The sequence below is a fragment of the Antedon mediterranea genome, chromosome 3 (assembly GCF_964355755.1).
Source record: "Antedon mediterranea chromosome 3, ecAntMedi1.1, whole genome shotgun sequence".
Classification (NCBI taxonomy): Eukaryota; Metazoa; Echinodermata; class Crinoidea; order Comatulida; family Antedonidae; genus Antedon; species Antedon mediterranea.
The window spans coordinates 25,593,092-25,619,612 of NC_092672.1; the positions used below are offsets into that span (position 1 = coordinate 25,593,092).

General features: G+C 33.7%; 3 protein-coding genes across 5 annotated transcripts in view; 1 reads left to right on the plus strand and 2 right to left on the minus strand.

The window, feature by feature from the left end:
• Window positions 1–26,521, minus strand: part of LOC140045081 (protein NipSnap homolog 2-like) — a 69,979-nt gene that overhangs the window by 21,018 nt on the left and 22,440 nt on the right. The gene's annotated exons all lie outside the window — the stretch shown is intronic.
• Window positions 5,670–12,372, plus strand: LOC140045078 (vacuolar protein sorting-associated protein 29). Its single transcript, XM_072089816.1, has 4 exons — window positions 5,670–5,809; window positions 7,489–7,680; window positions 8,935–9,170; window positions 9,984–12,372. Exons 1-4 carry the CDS (start codon window positions 5,807–5,809, stop codon window positions 10,099–10,101), a joined length of 549 nt encoding a protein of 182 aa, XP_071945917.1. The 5' UTR covers window positions 5,670–5,806; the 3' UTR covers window positions 10,102–12,372.
• LOC140045079 (uncharacterized) lies at window positions 13,775–25,800 on the minus strand. Of its 3 annotated transcripts, none has more exons than XM_072089817.1 (8): window positions 22,561–22,863; window positions 21,882–22,038; window positions 21,337–21,433; window positions 20,688–20,984; window positions 19,457–19,549; window positions 17,046–17,241; window positions 15,896–16,047; window positions 13,775–15,528 (listed from the first exon to the last, which is right to left on the minus strand). In XM_072089817.1, the coding sequence occupies exons 1-8, from the start codon at window positions 22,638–22,640 to the stop codon at window positions 14,726–14,728; spliced, it is 1,875 nt and encodes a 624-aa protein (XP_071945918.1). In that variant the 5' UTR covers window positions 22,641–22,863; the 3' UTR covers window positions 13,775–14,725. The 3 variants fall into 3 exon arrangements, with proteins under 3 accessions (XP_071945918.1, XP_071945919.1, XP_071945920.1); XM_072089819.1 differs by lacking the exon at window positions 22,561–22,863 and adding an exon at window positions 25,640–25,800 and having other exon boundaries at window positions 13,777–15,528; XM_072089818.1 differs by lacking the exon at window positions 19,457–19,549 and having other exon boundaries at window positions 13,776–15,528.

The following is a 26,521-nucleotide window of genomic DNA, read 5'->3' on the forward strand; positions in this document are numbered from 1 at the left end:
TCTCTATAAATCTTTATTAAGTGATGGTGAATGTTTATCGGGCTTAACCACTCTAACCCCCAACCTTCTATCTCACAGGCTTGTGGTTGAGACGACTATTCAACAGTCTCCCGATTTTCAACAGATTGTCGACGTCCCGCTTCTAAATGTTTGCATCCCTGCCATGAGTGTCCATTAACAAAAGAAAACATAACATTTTAATTAAGAAACAGGTTACCGGTTGTTGACCATTTAAATATAGAATTGACACTAATACAAACAAATCTAACAGAATTATACTATTATAACGGGTTAACGATCAAGAAAAATGTTCAGAGTGTGATGTCTATCGTTCGTTCTACAGTATTAGCCTTTTGTCAAATCATAATTTGAATACAGTATTATTTTTTACTTTGACAATACAAAGATATAAAATAAAGTTCCGTTAGTTCACGGTAAGCTGTTGGGACGAACTGTCATTGGCCCGAGAAATATTTTAAGAGCTGAAATTGGTTTTCAGATCGACGCAAAGTGCGCCGTAAGAAAATAACGTTGCGTGACGTGTCATCACAAGTGGGAACCGATGTGTTCAACACCGTTTCTGCTTTATTACGTTCATCATGATCCTCGATCTTAAGAGGGGATGCAAAATAGATAGAAGATAGATAGATAGATTTTCTGTTGCGCGCGCCAATGATACGTTGCGGCAGAATTTGTTTTGTTTAGTGGTTCATACGTTGGTTTTAATGAAATATTTATTTTCCTTAAAAGGAAAATAAATATTTCATTAACCAAAAAAAATTTACATTTTTCTTTACATCATCGGTCGCTTCTCCAACCACACTAAATATTCTGATACTGATATAGGCCCTATTATTTGTCTATTATGAATACATTAGAAAACATTTTGAAACTGGCGATTAAGTAAAATAGCAATAGTTACAATGGGAAAATGGAAAAGTTTAAATACAATACAGGAAAATGAATATCTTATTGTATTTATTCATACATTTAGATAATAAACAATAGGCAAATATTATAGATAAAAAACACATAGCAACATATTTAAATGCAAAAAAGATCTCTGTACCTAACATTTAAAAGCAAGTGTAAAATCTATGATACGGACACTTTTTATAGGCCTATAGGCTCTAAAATAAACCTAAATACCGGGCCTACCGCCATCCTTTACTTCTTACAATTTACTTACTGTAGTTTATTTCTATACTTATAAACAATTGGCTATGATTTTAAATTGTTATCGGAACAAGTGACATTTAATGTGCGAGGTCCTTCTTGTGCGTCCGTCGCCTTGCAAATAGCGCGATGTGTTTGTTCGTAAAACTATATCACATATTAACTCCATTGGCGAAAACACGTGAGCTTGTTCATAGATAAAGTCATGATTTTTTATAATATAACGATTAAAATTGAAATATTTTTTCAGGATCTGTAAATTCAAGGTGTTATCACGATTTTGTATGATTTTGGTCGGATTTTGTGCACACTGCCATTTCGTAGGGTCTTCGCTTTCGAGGTCTTCGGTCTTCGATCTTCGCTTTCGAGGTCTTCGCTTTCGACACACCCGGAAAGGTATGCTCAGAATCAGTAAAAGGTTGAAAAAATTGCAACAGAATTTTTTTCACCACAATGTGCATTTCTATAAGGTCCCTATATGAACATACTAAAAGTCTAGAAAAATCCAGGTAGGGGAAATAGGTTTTTTTAAACAAAATGGCCGCCAATGGCGAAAAATGTCTAAAAAAAATGAACAAAAAACATATATTTTATATCTAATTACCACTTGATAGCAGTTTTTATAATGCTTTTTATATTTCTTTAGTGTCAAACATTTAAACTGCAATATACATATTAATTTAAGTGCTATTTAGCAACAAAAACACACATTTAAGTATCAAGATATCACCACGGTTATAATAATTAATAGACAACGTATAGTCCTATGCATTATAATGCAGGATTACGGTGTCTAATATTAAAACAGCTCATTTACATTTGTACTGTCACAACAATAGAATTATACAATCTTACAATCTATTAATCCATTTATTTTCATTGTCCAGTTATCATCCTCTGTCTATAGGTAGGAATTAAGCATGTGCTGCGGCCGTGATGGTATTCGTCACAAACAGTGGTACTGGTGGTAAATTTGTCATCAATGGACACATCACGCCATTTGTAACTTTCCATTCCCCAGTCTGTGGGTTGAAGAAGAGTACTTTCTTTCCACTGCTGTACCATGGTAATTAAATATACACGCAGGGAATGACATTTTGCAGCATTTGTTGTAGGGGGAATAGACTTTATTTCAAGTGCTGTTTTGCTTTTTGCTACTTTCTCCCAGAACGTATTCCTCCATACAGTATAGCTACCAATGCCAATTCCTCTGATGCGATGGTTTCTTTTTTTTTTGGAGACGTTTGGTTTTACAGAGTTTGTAAGCATACTACTGCCCAGGTGTTATGACTTTTTAAGACCTTTTCCTATACCAAATAGATGGGATGTAGTATCATATCCCTGGATTCCATGTATAAAAAGCAAACTAATTTTTACAGAGCTTCACACCAAGGACAGACTTTACATGCATTCACAGTGCTCCCCCATCGAGAACATACAGTATTAAATCAATGAATGAAGCAACCGTGACAGAATATAAATTTAAGAGGAAAGAACACATGGGTCAAACCAACCATATTCATTAATAAAGAAGCAGTGCACATTCCCTCACATATACTATTTCATCATCTATGTGAGACAGTCATACACAATGCATCATTTGGTGAAAAAGAATCTTATACTTTTCCTGCAGCCCTCTTTTACTCCATTGACTCCATACACACTGCTAGACTACTCAGAAACCTTCATCTCACTGCCCACTGTTTGCTACATCAAACCTTTTGGCCCGAAACAGCAACATTTCAAGACACTTATTATGTACCATGTATGTTTGTTACGTTATGTGAAGGCAAAGTAAACTATTGTGTTTAATGGCTATAATTATGGGCCGTAAGTAAATTTGGTTTAGGAAGAGGTGTTGGCCTTAAAAATCATCACATCACAGTAGGAGTTGTATGTCAAATTCTGTAAACCAAACAGTTTAAAAAAAAAAAGAAAACATTGCATCAGGAATTTGGCATTGGTACCTATATATTATGGAAGGAAGTCAATGGAGACTTTAGACAGCCTCTTTTCTTTGAGAAAGTTGCAAAAAGCAAATCTATTCCCTTGCTGCAAAATTTCATTTCGTGAGTCTTTATTACCAGGTATAGCAGTGGATAGGAGATAGTCTTCAACCCACAGACTAGGGATGGAAAGTATTGATGACAAATTGACTACCAGCACCAGAGAAACTATTAAAGTTGATTAGATGTACCTATAAATAAGGTTGTAGTAAAATGAATTGCCGTTGCAGAAAATATGGTTTGGACTGCTGCTCCACTATTTTTTAAGAATGCCACGGCATCAGCACATGCTCAATTCCCCACCAATAGATGGAGGATGAGATACTGACAAGATGAAAGTGAAATTACCGCATTTATTTGAATAAATGCCCTTGGTGGTTGATTTTTAAGGAGGGTAGTGGGGGCGTGTAATCGTCGTGAGGAGTTTATTCGGAGAGGCGTATATTTTTGTGGGTGTAATGTGGGAAACGTGTACAATCAAATAAATACACCCTTTAGATATGAACAAATACAACACCATTCAGTGAATTCTATTACAAATAGAGATGTGTTAAAATACAATATTGTGTATAATATGCATGTGGCGGGGCGTACATTCGAGGAAATAAATTCAAAATGATGTCCGATGGGAGCGGGGGAGGGGGTGCGGTGGCGTAGGTTATTCAAAATGATGTCCTATGGAGGGGAAGGGGGGAATTTATTCGATTTTTCTAAATGTAGCGTTTATCCGAATAAATACGGTAATAGATTGTGGCGCAAGGATTTTCCCGATGAGGGAGGGAGAGGTGGAGAGCGCAGCCAGCATCAATTGGCTGGGCCATCAATGGGAGCGCACCCAGAGGTTCCGATAATATTATACCGGTAAAGGGTAGTTTTACTCACTTTTAAAAATGAAAATCCTTGAAACTGCACTCAATGGGGTATTGTTTTATATTAGGAAATATCATCATATTATTGTCTATATACATAAAAAATAGCCAATTGTGGAGAGGGGATGGGGGGACGGACAGACTCCCTCACCCTTCCCATTTGATCTCCCATCCCTATACCACCCCTCCCCACTGGCACCACCAATGTTGTAATATATTGTTATAACAGTACAAATGTAAATGAACTGATTTATTAATAGACACCGTAATCCTATGTGTTAAGCATAGGAAGGACTGCGTTTTATATATTATTATAACAATAGGGATATATCTAGATACTTAAACATTTGTTTTTCGGCCATTTTCTAATTAACAGCACTTAAAATAATGTGTTTATTGTAGGTCAGATCTTCGAAATTGTAAAGAAATATATAAACCATTGTAAAAACTGTTATAAAGTGGTAAAGATCTATCATTTATGTTTTTTTGTCCTTTTCTAGGAATTTTCGCCATTGGCGGCCATTTTGTCCATACCTGGATTTTTCTAGACTTTTAGTATATTCATATAGGGACCTTATAGAAATGCATTGTGGTGAAATAAATTCTGTTGCAATTTTTTCAACCATATTTCATAGTTTTCCTGTACTATAAGTGTGCCACCGATCTAAAGGTGTGATTCCAAATAAATAAATGGGTGCAGGTCAAGTCGGCCCCAAACCGTCTCGGCCAAAGTCAAGTCGGCCCCACGTCAAGTCGGCCCCAAGTCAACTCGGCCTCAAGTCAACTCGGCCTCAAGTCAATTCGGCCTCACGTCAACTCGGCCAAAAACTAATCGGTCAACTCGGCCACAATAAAGTATGGAACGCAAAAAGTGCTTAATATTATTACGATTCTTACTATCCACGTTTTAAAAAAAATGAAGAAATAAAAAATATATCATATCATATAAAAAAATGAACTCATTGCCGATATGAATAGAAGTACCCGCGTGTTACAAAAAACACGTGCAGGTACCGTATTTTAGGAAATCGAAGACGGAGGCCTACGTTCCACCATTTGGCCATAGAAAAATGAACGTACATCGTTTTTGTGCATGATTTGCGTTTTTAAAAAAGGGGAATCCCCCGGTCAGCGAAAAACACGTAGCAGTTGTAGATATCGAAAAAGGCTGGCAAACGCGCAGGGAGGCTCAGCTACGAAATTTTATTAAACGTAAATAAAGGAAAGTTGGTGAAATCATTCCTATTTTTTTGGCTAAATATATTATTGTCTAAATAATAATTAATTAAAAGTCAGAATTATTCATAGTTAAAAAATTGTGAAGAAATATTATTTTATCAATCCCCTTCATTTGCACTTTTTGCGTTCCATACTGGGCCGAGTTGAACGATTATTTTTTTGGCCGAGTTGACGTGAGGCCGAGTTGACTTGAGGCCGAGTTGACTTGAGGCCGAGTTGACTTGAGGCCGACTAGACTTGGGGACGACTTGACTTTGGCCGAGACGGTTTAGGGCCGACTTGGATCGAAAATAAATAAATAAACTACAAACATATAGAGGGCGCACATAAAAGGTCACGAGAAAAAATACTGATGCGCCCCCACACACATCATCCAGAAATAAGGAAAAAATACTGTGTGTGCAGAGCAACTCTAGCTGGAGTGTGTTACTTTTCTGGGCCTAGGCTGCTTAGCTACTTCTTTATTAAAATAAAAAAAGATAATTTTTGTTTTCATCTGTAAATTATAAGGAAAAAATGGTAAGTATTGCTAAAAACCTTTTCCTTTCAGCATTTTTTTTCCAGCTAGCCAGTCATTACATTGTCAAGTCAGCACACACCCACCGGGCCGGGGGGGGGGGGGGGAAGGGCAGGCCAGGCCCTCTCCTCCTCCTGGCTGCTGATTGGCTGGTCCGTCCTGCCCTACCTGACCGTTAATCTATTATAAGCCCAGGCTAGGTCTAATCTACTCCCTAGCTAGGCAGTATAGTACTGTAGTAGGTAGGTGTAAATTGTTAGGCCCTACCTAGGCCTAGCCTAGTCTTACCTTTAGTATTCTAACTTTTAGTAAGTTAATTAAAGAGCCAATATGGGTTTTATAATTAAACTCGTTCGTAAGGAACATCTCATTGTGTGTGTGTGTGTGTGTGTTTGTCAAGTTTGTTTTTCAATGAGTTTACACTCTTGCTATTGACAACCAATACATTTAAATTGACCGAACGAGTCCTTTTGGATTTGTTGTCTTTTGTTTGTCCTTTTTAATGGTGTGTAATGTTCATGTTCTGCACAATTTGAACAATTACATGAATTTCCGTATTCACTCATCGGCACTCAATCCAGTCGCACTACCTCCAACGACCGTTAGCTCATCAAATACCCAAATGCCTGTTATGTTATGAAATACCATACAGTATACATAATTGTAATTTTGTATACCGTCCCATTTTAGGGCTACTCAATCAGAAGCTAAAGCAAGCAGCAGTTATAGTTCTAAGGACAGACAGTTTTGTGAAAATGGAAACTCCACTATAACTTATTGATTCCAGCTGCTACAGTAGACCCAAAAAACGTCTGGGAAAGAGTCTATTCGGACATGTCATGCTAAAATTACAAATCCCTATGCATTTCTGGTATATTCACTGTCAGATATTCATTGAATTATTATCGAAACAGTCCATTAAAGTTTGTGTTTGTAATAGGATACTTCACAATTGAAATATCTAGGGTGATGAAGTGACCCCCAGATTTGACCTTAGCAATAAAATTAACTAAAGTGACAGAAATTGAGTATTCACTTATGTAACAAAAAAATAATATTTATTCACATATAAAAAAAGAAAAGAAACCCAAAAACCATTGTCTGACAGACAATTTAAGTACAGTATTTGTTGCTTTAAATATTACATTTTTTTCAGGTAAAATAACTATTATGTGACAATAAAATGACACATTCAAAAACATTTGAAATAAAAAATATTTTTCAATAAGCGAGCAGCGTTTTTTGTAAGAAATATTTCTTGTTCAATTTGCGTTTTGGTGAGCGGCTTGAAAGTGATTCATTTCGCTTTTTGGTTAACCAGTCTTTTGGATTTTGAATTCTTTTTTTGTTTGTTTTGTATGTTGTTCTTTTCTGACAAAATATTTTTTTTTTAATTTTGTTGTTGAATATGTCATTTTATTTTCACATAATAGTTATTCACTTTGACCAAAAACTGGATCCAACAAAATTATTTACAGTACATGAAAAAACTGTAATTTAAAGCAAAAAATACTTAAATTGTCTGTCAGACAATGATTTTTGGTTAAAATTGACCATTTATTTTGTCTTTTTATAAGTGAAATTATAATTTTTATTTTTGAAGTCTGATTTTATTAATCTTCATTTTTTGGGGAACAATACACCTTTAAATGAAATGAAATTATCACCTTTCTTTCATTAGTTGGTGTTAGTTCTTGGAGACTTGCATATTCCTCATCGCAAGAGTAACTTACCAGACAAATTCAAGAACCTACTTGTACCAGGCCGAGTTCAGCACATCTTATGCACGGGTAACTTATGCACAAAGGAATCGTATGACTACCTTAAAACATTAGCCAGTGATGTTCATGTCGTCAGAGGTGACTTTGATGAGGTAAATTACTGTAGCAAGCAGTGAACACCCCTTATCACTATTCAGGGGACACTCCTATATTTTTCATTCTTGTTAAACTAACAAGGGCAATATGTTTTCACTACTAACTATGCAAAAATGCATTCAAGGGAATGTACAGTATGCAACATTTAAAATTGTAGTCTGAAACATGATTTAATTTTGTCGAAAATTAGTTTTGTCCATTAAAAAATTTATAGCAAGCAAAGTGTATGTGCATGTTATATTACGTTCTTGTGTGATATGGCCTGAAGTTAAGCACTAAATAAGGTATACCTGGTAGAAACTTCATTTTACGTACGGTACAGGACCGAAAGGCGTGCGTAAAACCTGGGATTCGTAAAATCCAGGTTGACCTTAAATTGACCCCCAAATACGTAGATCGTAGCTAAAGGCTGCCATGTTTGCCTACTTTACACTACAGCATGCAGGTGGTCACTAGCTAGGCCTTGCCTAGACTAATCTAACAGACTAGCAAGATGTGAGGCCTAACTAAAAAAGTACAGTATATACTTAGGACACAACTGTCATACAGATAGACCCGAGTTCAATTCCCGACAACTCCCAGTCCACTCAGCTGTAAATCAGTACCTGGTTGAAAATACTAGGGAGAAAAAAGGCGGCGTGGAAAGGAACTGGCCACCCTACCACATAATGCCGAGGCTTAGTACAATAAGCTCCTAACAGCTCATTCCCCTACGTTCAGAATGAATACGGGACTCACCTTTACCTTACAGTATATACAGGCTGTGCGATGTTTAAATAAAGTGTAAATTAAAATATCAAATGTTCTTGTATTTTCTATCAATAAAAACAGTCGCTGCGGGGGGAATGCATGTGTGTAGCTGTCTCACACAGCAGAGTTCCTCACACAGCCATGGCTTTGTGCTTTGTTGTTGTTAAATTGCACCCTCAATGTAAGAAAATGATGATGTCATCATCATTTTAAGCGTACGTAAAATCCAGGGAACGTAAAATCAATCGCGGTACGTAAAACATAGGTTCTACTGTGTTTAAAATTTATGTTTATGAAGATATAACCAAAAGTAAAAGCTTGATGTTAAAAAATTGTGCGTAGATCACATAACAATTTATTGCATACATTTTATGAAGTGCTCATGGACTAAGGTCAACCAAAATCCATTTGCTAAAAGACAAATGCACAGACAAATAAACCAGGGTGACCACATAACCTCCTTGGCAGGTAATAACTTATTGAACATTTTATTTTCCAAGAACATAACTTACCCTGAGCAGAAAGTGGTGACAGTTGGTCAGTTTCGTATTGGTATTTGTCATGGTCATCAAGTTGTCCCCTGGGGTGACATTGACAGTCTTGCTATGGTACAGAGACAACTAGATGTTGATATACTAATCTCCGGCCATACTCACAAATTTGAAGCTTTTGAACACGAGAATAAATTTTACATCAATCCAGGCTCCGCTACAGGTGCTTACAATGCATTGGAAAGGTATGTTATGAAATTTACTTTCATTTTTAAATACATTTTTGGTACAGTAGTCTTTGCTAGTACCGCATTTTTTTTGGTTTTCCTATTCAAAGAATTTAGACCTTACATAAATGTCTGGTTCAGAGAATTACCTGCCAACTTGCGCAATTTTGTTGGGTGTCGCCTAATGAGGTTTATTGCAAATAGCTTGATTTCGCAATGACCGTCATTGCACAATGCATGATGGGAAGGGTTTTGGAGCAATAGCGCCACTGCATAAAAACTTCATATACTGGTGGTGACATTATTGCAGCTCCCAATTCCTTCCCATCATGTATCGCTCAAGCTATTTGCGTCAAACCTTAAAACCAATCTCTAATTCTTCCAATTTAATGTAATTTTCACCAGATTTTATCTTAATTTTCACCTACTACTACTGTACTGATTTTACTATTTTCCTACCAAATACTCAGATTTATGAATGAATTTGATTGATTTGATTGTTATTATTTTTTATTGTATTCATATTTTTGCTAACATCGCGAAAAAACTAAATTTAAAAAAAAGGCATTTTGAAATTGAATTTTGCTACCAACAGCAAACTTCGCCAGTTTGTCTTGTGGAAATTCGGCATTTTTTTGTTGAATCTCTTCAGGTTTTTTTGGAAATTTTTTTTAATTTACCAGATTTTTATGACCCAGGGGTGGTAGGTCTGAACCCACCCCTTACTTTGGGCTCTAGAGTACTATGTAACAGTTCTAGACATTTTCTTCAAAAGTTTTACCATTTTCTAAGTTTCATCAAATTTCAATATATATATTTCTCTCTTTTCAGCAATATTGTGCCAGCGTTTGTACTTCTAGATATCCAAGCTGCTACCGTGGTAACGTATGTTTATCAACTCATAGGTGATGATGTCAAAGTTGAACGAATAGAATATAAGAAAAACTGAATCAACAATGAGTATATGAATTTTAATTACTGTCAAATCAATATATAATAGAATGTAGAAAAATGTCATATCATTCACCTGGTAATTTCTAAATGGTGTACCAGCAAATATTCTTTCCCTTATGTATTTTAGATTGGGTTTTGGGGAAGGGGAGGGAGTGTGGGATTACAGTATGTTACGTTCTGAACATGTCAGGGTTTTTTAAATGGCCTCCAGAAAATAATAAAATTCCAGTAAATTTTTTTAGGATTTATTATATTGTCCAGTTATAAAAGAAGGGGAAGTCATCTTTTGATAAAAACTTTGGCAAAAAATTATTTCTTATTCATTGTCACTCAAGAATTGACACACGTCGGAGCACACTGTAAAAAACACTGTTGACAGCATAGTACATGAACTCCAGAGTTTGCTGGGCTATTTGAAAGGTGTATTCAAGTTTACTTGTTTACAATCTTATAAACAAACTGAACAAAGATAATTATGTAATAAATAAATTTGATATTAAATAATATTGAATAAATTAAACAAGCATTACTTGTTGGAACCGAATAGTGAAAAACAAATTTACAATTGGTCCATTTATTGTATATATTATATTGAGTAATGTATCCCATTTATAACAATAATTATGTGTTGTTTTATTATTTTTATGACACATATTATGAATTGTAAATACACACATGCATGCAACGTTCTTATAGTTTAAAAGACAGGCTTAGAATTAAAGTGCTGGTATATGTTCCATAGTGTCAATATTGCCTAAATGTTTCCTATACCAAATAGTTGATATTTAACACGGTTCACCGATCTTGTAAATTTGATTGGACAATATCCGGTCACATGATATTGATCCTGTATATCTGAATTAACTAATACAATGGTTTGCCTGTATGTAAACAATGATAACTTTATACAAAATTATAGTAGACATTTCTGTTGAAAGAATGTTAGGGGTAAGTATAAACAAATTATAGATGCAAGTGATTGAAAATAACCAAGATAATTTTTTTTTAATTTAGCTATAAAATTATTTGTCAGAATTTATAAATAAGTATTTCAATCGGTGACCAATACTATAGAGTCACGTAACTCCATGACATAAGTGATATTTAAATTTTTTTCAAATATCAAGAAGTATCAAACTTCAATCACAACTATGGAATCATATAAATTACAAAATAAAACATTCCTCTTTTTTTTTGTATGTTTAATTAATAAAGTCATAAAAGTATGTATTTTATGTTTATCCTGTTTATTATTATAATAATATTAATAATATAATATTTGTTAGAAATGTCCATTATCCATTCAAAGTGTGAAGTATGTTTGTACACTTGTAGTCATTTGTATCCAGGTGTTCACTTGAGAGAATCTGTTATATAAAGATGAAAAGTAAAACAAAAAGTATGGAGATTGTCATTTATTTAAACCTTATTTAATTTTACTTGTTGTTCTCATACAGTAAAAACCTGCAAGTAACACAGTTTTCATTTATAAATGCCTTGAATCTACTTTATGTAGCCTAGGAAATGGAAAAAAAACAAACCAGGTTATTTAATAGAAATCATTGCAGAACAAAAATAAGAACTTGCCATTGCTATGCAGATACACGTATTGATGTAATCAAGCAATAATAATAAGTAAAGAAAGTAATAGAATAGATATTAAAGCTCAGGTACAGGCATGAATTTTAAATTTAATATTTGATTAATTGTACATAAATCAAATATTTGTAACAGAAATCGAGACGAAAAAACATGAATTTCACTTAATATGGTCAAATACAAAATTTGGCAAAATTCTTCCATAAAAACCAGGAAGACTTTTTTTCAGTAGTTAGGTAGTTAACCTAATGTAATAACATGTCTGGTGACTCCCTAGACGGTGAAAAAAGATGGTGGATATACGGTGGATAATTTTTGCTATAGCATGAAAATAGAAATCTGAAGTTGAATAAAAATGTCAGAAATGTAATATTCAAGTTATATTACCTATATTTAGTCATCTGATAACATTTTTTACCACACCGTTTATTTTTCATAGCTTTTTAAAATGCCTCTCTATTTACAAAATGTGTGTACAAACGAATAGAGATTTTACTGTGTAATTTGAACTATCCCCCCACTGATAAAAAAGTGGTTATTTTCAACAAACTCGTGTAACACAAATAAAATCCCAACAATTATGAAACATAGGGGAAACTATAGATCGATAATTATTGGAATGTATGATCAATAGAATTTTTTTGCCCGCACCTGGCCTTTAACAAGGCTAAAACTAAAAAGGAAAAAGGTTCTTCTTGTAGCCTTTACTGTATGACAATGAATAATCTACAAATGAGCGCTCTCTATAGTATTTATGTTTCACTTACAAGAACTCTTCCGTAAAACCCGAAAAGACTTTTTTTTTAGATGAATGCTGTAAATATCTTGAATTGCTGCAACAGTAATATGATTTTTGAAACAATCCTAATTCTAACCCCAAAGCTCTGTCTACAGTATCAAACTAGTTTAAAAAAAAAAAGTGTGACGTGCCCAAATAATATGGGCAAATATGGTAGTGATATGACATCATGTCCATGTATATTCATCCGATGTATTTTGATCATAATGTACCTAATCATGAAAGGTTGGCTTTCTCACGTTTACGACTTATTTCGCATAACCTTAGAATAGAAACTGGGCGGTGGTCTCTCACGCCACCTGATGAAATGCAAACCGAGCTTCACGCATTATGTAAATGCCCATTTACTGCACACATACGCCAAACTTGTAATATACATTGCCATAGCCTTGTGTCCTTTATTCTGTCAAAATTTATTTTTGAAGTTCTTATAAAGTTAGTGAAAATATTATCTAATTTTGTTATTGCTATTTTCATGCTTGTATGATCACCTACTATTTGTATGCCATATTGGACACTGTTATCCCCAGTTGTCAATAAAAGGTAAATAATATTGGGTACATCTCATTTTTTGTCACATAAAGTTTGATAGTGTAGACAGAGCTTATAGCCCCAAAGCTTTGTTATACTTGGACACAATACAAGCTCACCGTAAGTAATTTGACCAATTACGCGGTGGTAGGTCATCCAAACTGTCGCTTACACATTATGTCCAAGTTGGAACCAAGCTTAGTTGTGATTAAATAACCATTCCATCTATTCTAATCCACCACACACAATCTCAAAATTAAATGTCTACACATCCACAAAACCAATTCATGCCAACACAACATATTCCAGACCCACTGTGGAATAATTTTCCATCCACCATTTATAGACTCTTATTATGTATTTTTTTATCTCTTCCGAATACTAGACAAACATGTCTTGACCTGCACTTGTTATTTCCATACAGTCTTTTATTAAATGTATTTATTTTTTAGATGTCCTTTTTAAGGCTTCCAGCGCATCTGCCTTCTAACTCTGACTCTTATATTATGTCACAGTCTGTAAATAAAATGTTTCAATTATAGGTTTATAAATAATGTATAATCTTATACTGTAGTAACATAAATAGAGTTTTTATACAAGAACCGGTTTCTATAAATTAGCATCAAAACGAAGGGTATCGGGACATCAAAACGAAGGGTATCGGGACATCAAAGAATTAATTAAATCTGTACAGAATAATTAAAAAAGCAAAACAGTACATTTATATAAAGTTATATTTTTATTTAAATCAAACAAAAGAATTGTTCATGACCTACTGCAAGCCTTATAAGCATTCATACTCATGACTTTGTTTAATGGTGAAGTATGTTACTTCAACTGTTAAACCTTCACTTCACAGTAATGGAATGAAGCATTTTGTTTACTGGTTTCAACAGAAACTTCTGTCTTGTTTAATATTTACTAACTAACATTTAATTTAATCAGTTTTATGATACAATTTACATAAGAATTATTTCACATCAATCAATTTTAACTACAATTTATACATTTAAAAAAAGTATTTACAACCATAGTACAAGTAATACAAAAATAACATCAATATTTTATATTAATATGATAAATTGAAAGAGATTTGTGAGGTAACTGAAAATTTATATAATACATTTCAAATATTAATATAGCATACCGCACTTGAAGCACACATAATAGCAGACAATATTGTTCTTGGTTGTTTCATCAAAGTTCTTTGTAACTTATATTGTTTACTTTTACTTGTTTACTTGTTTCCGGAGCTCAGCAATGCTGGGTCCGGAGTCGAGGCTAGGCTATGCCTAAAGCCCCTCTTGATAATTACATCAACTCTTGAATATGGCGCAAATTTAAGAGGGTGGTTGGATCATGCCCGTTCAAGACCGAACTTAAATTGAATGGTTGATCTTGAAGCTACTACATCCTCCGATAACGAATTCCATAATATAATAGCTTTTCCACCAAATGAGTCCCTCATCCAATTTGTGCGCGAGAACTTAAAATTGTAATTATTAATTGCTTACACCTTAGTATTTTTGTGGGCCCTGTAAATATTAAATAAATGTACTATAGCACTACCAAGAGTGTGGTGTCGTTATATACAATTGAGTACTGCACTTTCGTTACACAACGAGTCAACTACACAGGACAAGAGGTTATGCTGGTATACATATTAACTGAAAAAGATGAATACACAGAACTAGTATTCCAACTCTGATGGCGCTTGTGTCTGTACTATTGGAATATCAACTGAAAAAGATGAATACACAGATATAGTATCTTCCTGTTGTTGCTTCTTTAATCTGTTTTCAAAAATTGGATTAAATTCTCCAATATCATCATATTGTTCATCATCTTCGAACTCATCTGGTTCATCATTGACAACTATCTGAACTTGACTCTCGTTGTTGGACACATTGTCTACTCCTTCTTCCTTACCATCTTTCTGAACCTCTCCTGGATGCTTGTTCTCTGTTTTGGTACCATTTTCATTGTCCTCTTGTACAATTTTAATTGCCACGTCATCTTCATCATCTAGCACAGGCTCTTTTTTCTTTTTGTTTTTCTTTGTTGATCTCTTATGTGATTTTCCAACTTTTGTATCGTTTTTGTCTTTATTCATGTTTTCTTTTTCCTTAGATTTCCTTGATAAACCTTTCTTAGAACTTTCTTTCTTCTTCCTTGATTTTTTAGACGTTTCTTTCTCTTTTGCTTCCAAATCATTATTTTCACTTTTTTGTTCTTTTTTCTTTTTATCAGTTTCTTTTTCAATTGAATTGTTCTCTGAAGATTCATCCGAAAGATCTGGTTCAATTATTTGCCTGGAATTTCCATTTTGTTCTCTATCTTTCTTTTCTTTTTTCTTTGCCTTCTTTTCCTGTTTCTCTTTCCTTCTCTCTTCTTCTTTCTCTCTTTGATCTGGTGATTTGAGCTGCCTGTCTTTTGTGTCATAGTATAACTGTTTATCAGAAGGCTGTCCTGATGGAAATCTCTTTTCATAAGCTAAAAAAAAAAAGTGAAAAGTTAATGATTGGGTGGTACATTTTTTACACGTTCCTAAAAAAATAGGTCTACTGTTTCGGACCTCCCAAGACTCTTGTTAATTGTGGGAGTTAATTACTGACATCTAAAGTCATCCTCTTGTCTTCTGTTAAGGTTCAATTTTCCTCGATTGTTTTGGATAGGGGGAAAACAAATCTACAACTACTGTTGGAAGGGGTGTGTTTCCACAATCCAGGTATCCTAAGTTTGATTGTGTACACTGGTCTTTGTTGCATATTTCATTGGGATTTAAGAATGCTTCTGAATATAATAAAAACAATGGAATATCATAAAATCAGTTTCAATCATTATTTTACAAAATAACAACCTGGCTTTGGGTGAATCTCCTCTGTGGAGGCTGTAGCAGCTGTCTTTGGTCGACTTTTTGATTGCCTTTCAGAAGCTGTTGCTGTTTGTGGTCGACTTTTTGACGTCCTAGGCCTTCCATAACCAGAAGAAGCAACTGCTGTTTGTGGTCGCCTAAAATACAAATCCAACAATTTATAATCTTAATTCATAATTTCAATTATTACAATTTAGAATTTTACAACAACAACACCCAACAGTACACCAAAAAGAAGTGAGTGCCAGTTTGGTGACTATTATTAAATGCAGTGAGTGGCCGAGCGGTTAAGACAGTGGAACTGTAATTACGTAGCCTTAACATCGGCAGGGGTTCGAGGCTCACTCACTCCATGGTTCTGGTGGTAGAACGAGTCTTCTCGGATAAGAACTATAAACCGTAGGTCCAGTGTACACATCTAGCTTGTGTGCACTTTAAAGAACCTAGTACATCTTTCGAGACGAGTAGGGGGTTACCCCGGTGTATTAGTACATCACAGCCACTGATCACCAACTGGGCCCCCTGGGAGACCAGTCTTTGACTGAAGAGGTTACCCAGTATAAATATAAATTTCAATTTCAATCAAATTGTTGTAACATATTAATTTGGAAATTGAGTTCTAATATTGTACCATGAGTACACGTGTGGTTATTTTTATCTAAAAAACAAATCTTACAAATTTCATTAGAAAAATGGTGTTAACAAGTTATAGAAGTAAACAGATTCATAAAAATGAATTGTTTATTATCCAATTGCCTTAATAAATGAGCAGTGCTCAGTAAAAATAATAATAATACTAAATAGAAATTCTATTAGAATAAATTAATAAAATAATATGAAATTGATAAAAGAACTATTTAAAAGACTGATACTGTATGATAGATTTTTTCATTGATATTAAAATGAAATGAAAAACAGTGGTATATTTTTTTTATAAAAACGTAGGGTTGAGCAATAAGAATTTCTAGAAAGTGAAAATTTACACTGAAATGATGCACTCGCTGGTAATGCCTAAATTCAGCCAGGAGCGGCCATCATCCCTGCCAATTTAATAAAGTGTAAAATTATTAGTATCAAATATTGCCATATATGGAAATATTAATTTTTTAATACTGTATCTAACAATAATTCATACTTTGGAGGAACATCTGGCTCATCTTCTTCCTCACTTGACTCGTAATCAACCGTTTTGTCTCTCTTGTGATAATACCGCCCTCTAGGTGCGATTCTTGGTGGATTTCGCCATACTCTTGGGTCTATTTCAAACTGTCGTTTACGCTGCCCCAGTAAATATTTAATATACCTTTCACATTCTTTTGGATTGTGAAGTCCTGTCAACAAATAAATTTGTTACGTTACTATCATTCATTTTTATTTCACAATACTGTATCAAAAATATTAATACTGATTATTATTAAATTAATTTAAAATTCAATACGTGAAAGAAAGCCACATTTAAAGCTCATGAGAGCTTTAATCCTTGTTTTACCAGAACAAAATTACTACTCTAGCAATGAAATAATAATAAACAATAAACAAATTTAAGTAAAAAACATCAGACAATAGTAGTAATAATAATAAAAAGATTTATATATAAGAAAAAAAAACAATATTTTACAAACAAGACAATACAAACACAACAGGAGGGACAAACATGCATGTCTGTATACATTGTACTAATTAATTTAACTTGATTTCAATATCAAGTATTACGATATTGAATGATCTCCCGCAGACATTTCACATGATTCTTTTTTAAACATTCAGACTATTCAGATAATTGACTATACAAGCAACATGCTTTGTTAGCTTAGAAACAGTTACTTAGCAACAATACATGTAACAGCCTAATAAAAATGTGCAACCTGAAAAAGAATAAATTATAGATCCCTCAATAAAGCAAATAAAAAATGAAGAAAATTAATCATTGTCCTACATGTATGTTTATCATCAAAATGCTGTAAAGCGTAAAAGACTCTACTGTAAAATCACAGTTCGCAATGAAAAAGAAAACCATCAAAATTAATGAGGAGAATTTGACTTTATTTTTTACTTACTTAGATATAGTTACAATTACATTAAAATACAGAAAGGAATAGCCCAAAACAGTTTCAAAATAATATTTATTTAATGCACTATAAATGGTTTATAAGCATGACTTCAAGGTATTGATAATGTTAATGAGTGTGAACTCAAATATTGAAGTTATGGGTATGAACTTAAAACATTGATTTAGTTATTGAGTATGAATTGGAGCTAGCTTGGTGGAAACGTACTTGCCTTCCAATCCCAGTTTGGGGTTCAATACTGACCTAGTGCCAGGGTTGCAATTTTTTCAAATCCACTCCATAAGATTGATAAGCCTTAAATAAGACGTAGTATACTGTATAAGCATGAATGATAATATATAAAATAGTTTATCCATCCTGTAATTGTTGGATGCGTATGAAATTAAAAAAAACCATGAATGTGAACTTTAATATCAATTATAGACATTTGTTATGTATTTTTGCACATTTGATATAGTATTATAACATAATGTACACTGAATTATTTATGTTCATTTCCATATTATGCTAACACATTCAATAGAATTCTTTTTCTAGTGTATGTACAGTAGTGCATTTTACAATGGACAAGTAAAGTAATTGATCTTGAAATGGTTCAATGATGGACCAGAATGTGTTGAAATTATATAGCAAAATGTGTTTTAATTCATTAAGACCTACTTGTTTATACTTATAGACAGAGAGGGGAGGGTATGGGTAGGCCTATACATTGCTAACTGTGAATTTATATTCATATTAATTTATTATCCAGAAAAATAAAAACAATAATACAAAAAGCATAAATTACATGAAACAAAAACAAGCATAGAAAAACGCAGAACACTATCGTGGCGGATTGTCAAAAAGCAAAAATATCGCTATAATAGACTCTCCTGAGAATTTAGTGATGTATATGGTATAACTGCAGCATTTAAAGTGAAACTGTACAGAGGACACTTACAGGACAATTACAGGTGAGATTAATCAGGTATACTGTACACTGTTTAAGTAGCAGCAAGTAGCAGGTGGATGTATCTATGACTTTACAGAAGACACATACTGTAGCAAAATTCCAGGTGGATATATAATAGCAAATAACAGGTGGATATGTACAATTTAAAGAGCCGCTGAATGTACAGACGGCACATTACAAGTGGATACAGTGTCAATTGTACATAACAGATTAACATTGATCAAGTGCTACATGTAACATGCGTATAGCAAAACAGGTGGATATGATATAAAGTTTTTAAACTTTACAGAGATGGCATATACTGTAGTGCAAATTAGGTGAAGAGAGTATAACTGCATAAAATTAAAAGTACAGGTTAGGCTATTTCATAAAAGGGCACTGTAGCAATTATGGCCGATACTGTACACAAGCGCCTATTAAAGTTGTATACTATTATATGAACTGTACATAACAAGGCCTACTTTGAAAGCGATACAGACAACAAATAGCAAATTACATGTGAATATAGCGCTATAATTAACGTGCCTTGGATGTAACCACATCGGTGCTTTCTTTGCCTCTTTTTTGCAGATTTTGGTGGCTTAGCCTGCTTTGCAGATCCCTTCACTGGTTTTAAAACTTCACAAACAAACAAGAATAAATTGAAAATCAAAAGATCTATAAGTGTATCTATAAAATCTAACTATAATTTGATTTAGACTCAAAGAAATATAATATTAGTGCAATTGAAAAATAATATGGTCTAAATACCCTAAATGCTCATTTACACTAGGACGATAATGATCAACGATACAAATATAAATATACATTTGTCCTAAATAAAACAACAGAAATCAAAAAAGTTTTAGGATAAAGATCTGCTGCCTTTGATGAAAATCATATTTTCACACGTCCAACAATCAAATGACGTCATAATTAGTAAGAGCAATAATATCGTGATGAATGATTTTATTGCGCTTATTGATCATGACATCATTAGATTGGATTTAAACAAATAGTATTTTTATCAAAGACAGCGTTTATGGTTATCCTACAGTTCTATAGTAAAAAACTTGTTAGATTTCTTTTGTTTTATCCATTTATCGTCCATCGTTATCGTCTTATTGTGTCTCAGCCTTTACTCAAAAGCGAAATGTCAGGTTTAAATCCTTCCAAGAAAATTAAGCAAGAAATTCATGGTATGTTCAGACTCACAGAGTTTAAGGTACAGTAGTGTTATACAGTTGGATTACTCTACTTCAGTATATATACTTTTACAAAATGAATTTAAACAAGACAAAGTAATTAGAAAATTCATTGTGTGTTTAATAATTATGTTCAAAATTAATATCATTGAAAACATCAGTGGATTTACTAAAAGGTAACATTGTATCAAAGATCTGTAAACCACTGTACGATGTAAAATGTTCTACTTGTAGACCATGTATTTCATCATTTACATGGAATGTTGATCATTGTGTTGAACATGTTTTTTAATGCCATGGACTACTGTAGGCCTTGCATTAGATCATAAACCTTTATACACCGAGTCTGAACATACCTTTAAGCTTGGTTCCTACTTGAGAGACAACAACGCAATGACATAGACTCAACACAAGTGAGTTGACCAATTACAAGTTAAGTTCAAATAATACATTGCTTGTGATTCGTCAAATCCTTGCATTGAGTCTTAGTGAGAATCAAGTATTAATATCGGATGAGCTGTTTCGATATTTGCTTGTTTGTTTTTGTTTGTTATAATATAAAAATTTCATACCGATATCTACTTGGTGTTGAATCATCTGTTCGTATCTTCGTTGTTGTAGTTGTTTTAGGTTGGACACGCTGTAAACCGACGCCGTATGCCATAAGTATGACTTTTGTCCCTCGCTTAGGTTAGGATGTTGAAGAAGCTGGCTGTTACTGAAGGCATCAGGTATATTGACAACCCGTTTAAGAGGAGGTCTGAAGGCAGAGAAGGGTCTGAGGTATTCAACATAGCCTGGATGATCTGGTGTGTACTGACTGGTGATGTGGCATGATTTTGGTCGGTTATTTTTAGGCTTAGCGCTTCCTATTTAGTAAAAAAAAAACATTAACTTCAATGATATAATATTTACAGTTTTATACAAGGCAGGCTTCTTTTTACTGTTGACAATTATGATAGGCTTTATTGAACTGTTATTGCCTCTCCACCAAGGTAGGTCAAGACACAACTTCGCACTGATTACTAGCTGTGTTTTGGGTGTATGTTTCCATACGTATTTGATATAAAAATGACCCGGGTATTTATAACATGTACAGCGCTTAGATTTCACAACAATAGATAGAATTTATAAATCAAGAGAATATTATTATATAAATATTATTAACACATGCAATGTAGTGTAAGTGTAAGATTCTTTTTTGTGGTTCTCGAAACTTACCTGCAGTCTGACTTTTTGGTCTTTGTCTTCGTGTACTGACACTTGTTGCAGGTCTTTCTTTTTTCCATGGAATTGTTTGATCAACTCGCTTTACATGCTGTAATAATAAAGACGCAGAAAATCATTATCATGAAGTATCAGTATTATAGAGGCCTAAGCCTCTCGCACCCCTGCCAGAAATATAACATCGTTTGATATTAGTACCCAGGTATCAGTATATATACTGTAAGTGTATACAATACTGTAACATAAACATTTACCAGTGTTTTTTTATTTATTTATTTTCAGTCACATTCGACAGCAGGAAACCCACCACTAATGGATTAAAAATATATAAGACAAAATAAGAAAAATGGTTTAAAAATATCTTATTATTATAAAAACTTTGATAACAATAAAAAAAAATGTCAAAACAATTTTCTTTTCCAACACAATTATTAAAATGTAAACCTATACGAGAAATAAATCCATATTTGGTAGCATTGACAGGGCAAAAAAGAACAGATAAAAGATTACAGTTAGAATTTACTTGGCACATACTGTACCTCATTGAGATCCCTGGGAGGACTGCGGTCATCATCATCAGAGCTATGTACTTCCTCTGGAGGTATAACGGATTCAGTTCCAGAATCCACAGAACTACTACCAACGCTCATTTCCAGTTTGTTTACTTCAACCGCATTTTGACTGCGATGTCGTGCACTGTGAAAATGCACATAAGAATTTAAATATGTATCACACTACAATGATTTATTTTTTATAGGAAATAAATCACTGTCCTGTCGGATAGGTGGTGAACCACTGACACAGGGGCTTTTTTGTGGACAAGTTTACCGGGATAGCCAGTTATTCTCATCTCAAATACTGAACTAGGGTCTTTAAATTGCAAACACTTTTAAACTATGTACACTTGACCTACGGTTTCTATCCAAGAAGATTTGGATAATAAGTCGGCCTCAAACCCATGCTGACATTGTTGTCTCTTTAGGTATGGTAAACTTATCATAAATAATATTCGAGAAACAAACAAAAAATAACACTGATTGTAAAACAATAAATAAACTAGAATAAAATATTATTTATGTGTGGGAATATTGCATCTAATTATTAAGTTCCACCATTTAAATACTGAGGTACTGGAAGCCATCATAGTTACTAAATAAAGCTGCTAAAATCTCCAATAAAGGATGTTACATTCAGAACAAAATTGATTTTAGTTGGCACCTTTTAGCTCGTTGATGAGGCTTAGCACTTCTAGCCCGCTGTTGACGTATTTCTGCATCATTTTCAGCAACTTCAGCCATATTATTTTTGACGATAATCAATATATTCAGAAATACAGTTTCAGCAGAGTGTAAATTCCAATTTGTACAACCAGTCAGGTTTTTTTTTTCCGTTGTCGAGGTTTAAATTAAACAGATGTCAATTTATGTTTCTAATCCATGTTACAAATCATGTAACTATTCAATTCCAAGTTCTGATACAATAGCTAACACTGCAAAATGAGAAACCTTAAAGATGGCCAAAGAAGACTATAGTAAGACTAATCTAAAACCGTAATGTTATAAAAACACAAAGTATAATTATCTATATTCCATGTTTCAACTTGTATATGAACAAACAACAATCCAATATAAGAAATTATATCAATAAAGACAACAGAAAATGGCGCATGTCGAACCTCAAGGTGTCATCCATTAATAGATCAAAGAAGTTAATTGAATTTTAAATAGTAATTTGATAGCAGCTTTCCTTGTTGCTATATTGACATATTCAACATCTCGATTTCTGATCTCAATAGCCACTTATGTTCAGCAACGACAAATCCGCATATAATCAACAGCTAATTTTCTCCACCATTTATCGCTATAGTAACGCAATGTTTTGTCATGGAATTGTGTTGAAATTGATGGTTACGTAGGCTTCGAAGGGTATGCTTATAACTCATTGATTTTTTTTTTCATTTTCTTTTCTTCGTGATCAACAGACTATGCAAATAATGAGACAAGATATACAAGTGTTCTCAATTCTGATGTCTATTGATTCTATTGATTTTGTTTAATTAACGAATGAATATGCACTATAGGTATTTAATTAGTAATAGTTGATTGCTGACCATGATGTTTGCATCAGTACTTGAAAAGTACAAATCCTAATTGGTTCACTAGAAATGAAACTGTTGCCTAGGTAGTGCAAGATTTCGACAGGCTGATCACCTGGATGTAAACCTTTAATTTGAAGTTTAAAAATCAATAATTGAATAAACTGCACAATTACAATTTACGATTATAATTATATTATATATTGCTGATTCAGTTTTTGGAACACACAGTACAGTGAAAATTGAATGGTGTATTAACTATTATTTTCTTGAAAGGGTACTTGCCTAATTGTAGATAAATACTAATTTAGAGTTGATCTTATAAATTTACTAGAAAAATGGAAAAATTTGAGATTTGGATTGAGGAAGTTAGAGAGCATATTATATACTATAAAAAAGGATTACCATACAGTAAAGGGGACAATTTTGGGACCTGTAAAAAAATTGATGGGGGATTTTCGTGGAAATACAAATACAAACCAATAGATTAATAAACTGCACTAATAAAATTAGTTTTAAAATGTATATTTCTGTTGAATTGTACAGATAGTGTTATATTAAAATATAACACTATCTGTACAATTCAACAGAAATATACATTTTTGGAACACAATATAAAGAGATTTGGTAAGGTTTAAAGTTTTTTTTTTTAATTTATCTATAAGGGAATGTCTGTATTTAATTTCTTTATTTTTAAAGGTTCATCATTGTATTACATAGAGCAAGCTAATTTTAAAATATTAAAATAAAGAAAATTGTTAAATTGGCAAAACAAATACAAAAAAAAAATTGTTTGGTAATACTGTAATCACCTAACCTACAGTACAATGCCAGTCATCCATTATAATTAACCAATGTGATGCTAATAAGAAATATTTTAATATTTTATGCAATTCACACATAGAAAAATTAGCTATAACCTACACTAACATTTGTAAAATTATAGTTTTACCAGATCCCAACTTGAAAAAATGAAATATTGGTAGAATTTATGAAAAAGCATGGGTAAACAAAGAGAATCACGCTAAAAAATTAAACCAAATTATAAAGGGTGCTATCAAATATTGTAGGCACCGGCATATTATAAACCAAATTATAAAGGGTGCTATCAAATATTGTAGGCACCGGCATATTATAAACTAAATTATAAAGGGTGCTATCAAATATTGTAGGCACCGGCATATTATAAACTAAATTCTAGTGTAATAAAAGTTTAACTTTAGAATCGTGAGTAGGTGTAAAGTTTATTTTTTAGATTTTATTTGAGTCAGTTAGCTGGCCTCTAAAGCGTGGTTCCCACTAGCGACGCAACACAAGGACGTAACGCAACGCAAGTGAATTGAACAATCACAAGCGATGGCTTATTTGCTTGTGATTGCTATAAACTGTCTATAACTTCGCTTGTCATTGTTAAAGCATGGTTCCCACTAGCGACGCAACACAAGGACGTAACGTAACGTAAGTGAATTGACCAATCACAAGCGATGGCTTATTCACTTGTGATTGCTAACTGTCTATGACTTCGCTTGTCATTGGTTAAAACGCTTGTGTTGCGTTTACGTCCTTGAGTTACGTTCTAGTGGGAACCAAGCTTTATAACGTTTGTGTTGCGTTTACGTCCTTGCGTTACGTTCTAGTGGGAACCAAGCTTTAAAACGCTTGTGTTGCGTTTACGTCCTTGCGTTACGTTCTAGTGGGAACCATGGCTTAGCTACACAGGAGACGGCAAGTTCTGTCGTTCTGAGCGGTCTTGAAGAAGTCGTCGACTGGGTGGGTGGATTGATTTATGCTCAAAACCTTGCCGACTATAAAAATCTTTTCTGTGTAGGCCTATGTTCAGATTTCCAGTGGTTGGAGGTCCAACTATCAATGTAGTCTAATACTATTCAATCTATCTGAACTGGATTAATTAAGATTATGCTCTTAACCCAGCAAACCAAAACCAGGGTATTGTTTCCCATCGGCCATGGCATGTTATGGTAGGAACCTTTACTTCTTGTTGTGAGTGAGGCACCAGGTGAAGCGCGGACGGAATGATAATATTTTATTAAGAAACATTCTTTACTCCATGCTCACTCACAGTCAGCTCTAACCTTTACTCCATGCTCTAACCATCTGTGGTGGTAGAGTAACTTATTAATTCTAACCTATTAAGCCCCTATTAAGACTATAGTTAGTATATAGGCCTCACTCAATACTTACTCTTAATGAAATCTTGTTGTGCAGCCTAAAGTTTTATTTTGAGTATCTCCTCCACCTACTGCTATACTTTGACATTCGACATGCTTCCAGGGTAGCGTTACGCACCCTAGCAACGGTTGCCATGGACCATCATGGCGGTACTTCCGGATCGTGAAGGGATCGGATTGCAAAAAGTCGGTACCTGTACTAACTTTATTGTTTTTTAAGTCTCGAATTTCTCAGAGAGGGCGCACTTTAAAATGAAAAATAGCGAACACCGATTTTTGTAAACATCGTCGCAGGCCAACAAAATGCAAATCGAAATGCAGCCGATTTTATCGCCAAAGTGACGAAATTGTTATATTAAATGTACAGGTGTGTTTAATACGTGTAGTACCCTAAAATATTTCAGCTAGCTGGGTATAATAGAAGTAATACCATAAATAAAAGGTTAAGAAAGTACTGTATTTACTTTTCTCTCTCTCCCCCCGAGCGAGTTGGGTTTCTTTCTTAAATCTTAGCCGGCCTTTTGGCTAGAGCCTATCTAAAGACATTACCAGGCTTAGCCTAGGCCTAGGCCTAGTCCTCGTCTAGAGGTTCACTTTTATGGGGTGGGGTGCTGAATACATCTCCCTTCAGGGGACAGGGGCAGCCGAAAAGGCTTCGGGGTATTTTGTATTGAAACTAGCTTACTAAATAATAGACTAGGCCTAGGCCTAGAGTAATTTATGCTGTTTCAATTCATAAATTTATTTAGTTTATAATAAGGGCCTATGATCTATGAGTATGATGAGATGAGCACATAAATCTGGCCAATTTCCATTACATTATACTTTTTTACTCTATTTTTTGCAGTCCAACAGGGTTTTAACCGATTCACCACGATAAGCGCTTAAAGCGCTC

Excerpts from the sequence above, each read along its gene's own strand:
- LOC140045078 (XM_072089816.1), top strand. Across the intron at positions 7,681-8,934 it reads TCAGAGGTGACTTTGATGAG|AACATAACTTACCCTGAGCA; the intron begins GTAAATTACTGT and ends TTATTTTCCAAG. Across the intron at positions 9,171-9,983 it reads GCTTACAATGCATTGGAAAG|CAATATTGTGCCAGCGTTTG; the intron begins GTATGTTATGAA and ends CTCTCTTTTCAG.
- LOC140045079 (XM_072089817.1), bottom strand. The coding sequence starts at position 22,640 with ATGGCTGAAGTTGCTGAAAATGATGCAGAAATACGTCAACAGCGGGCT. Across the intron at positions 21,434-21,881 it reads CTCCCAGGGATCTCAATGAG|CATGTAAAGCGAGTTGATCA; the intron begins GTACAGTATGTG and ends TTATTATTACAG. Across the intron at positions 20,985-21,336 it reads ACCAAAAAGTCAGACTGCAG|GAAGCGCTAAGCCTAAAAAT; the intron begins GTAAGTTTCGAG and ends TTTACTAAATAG.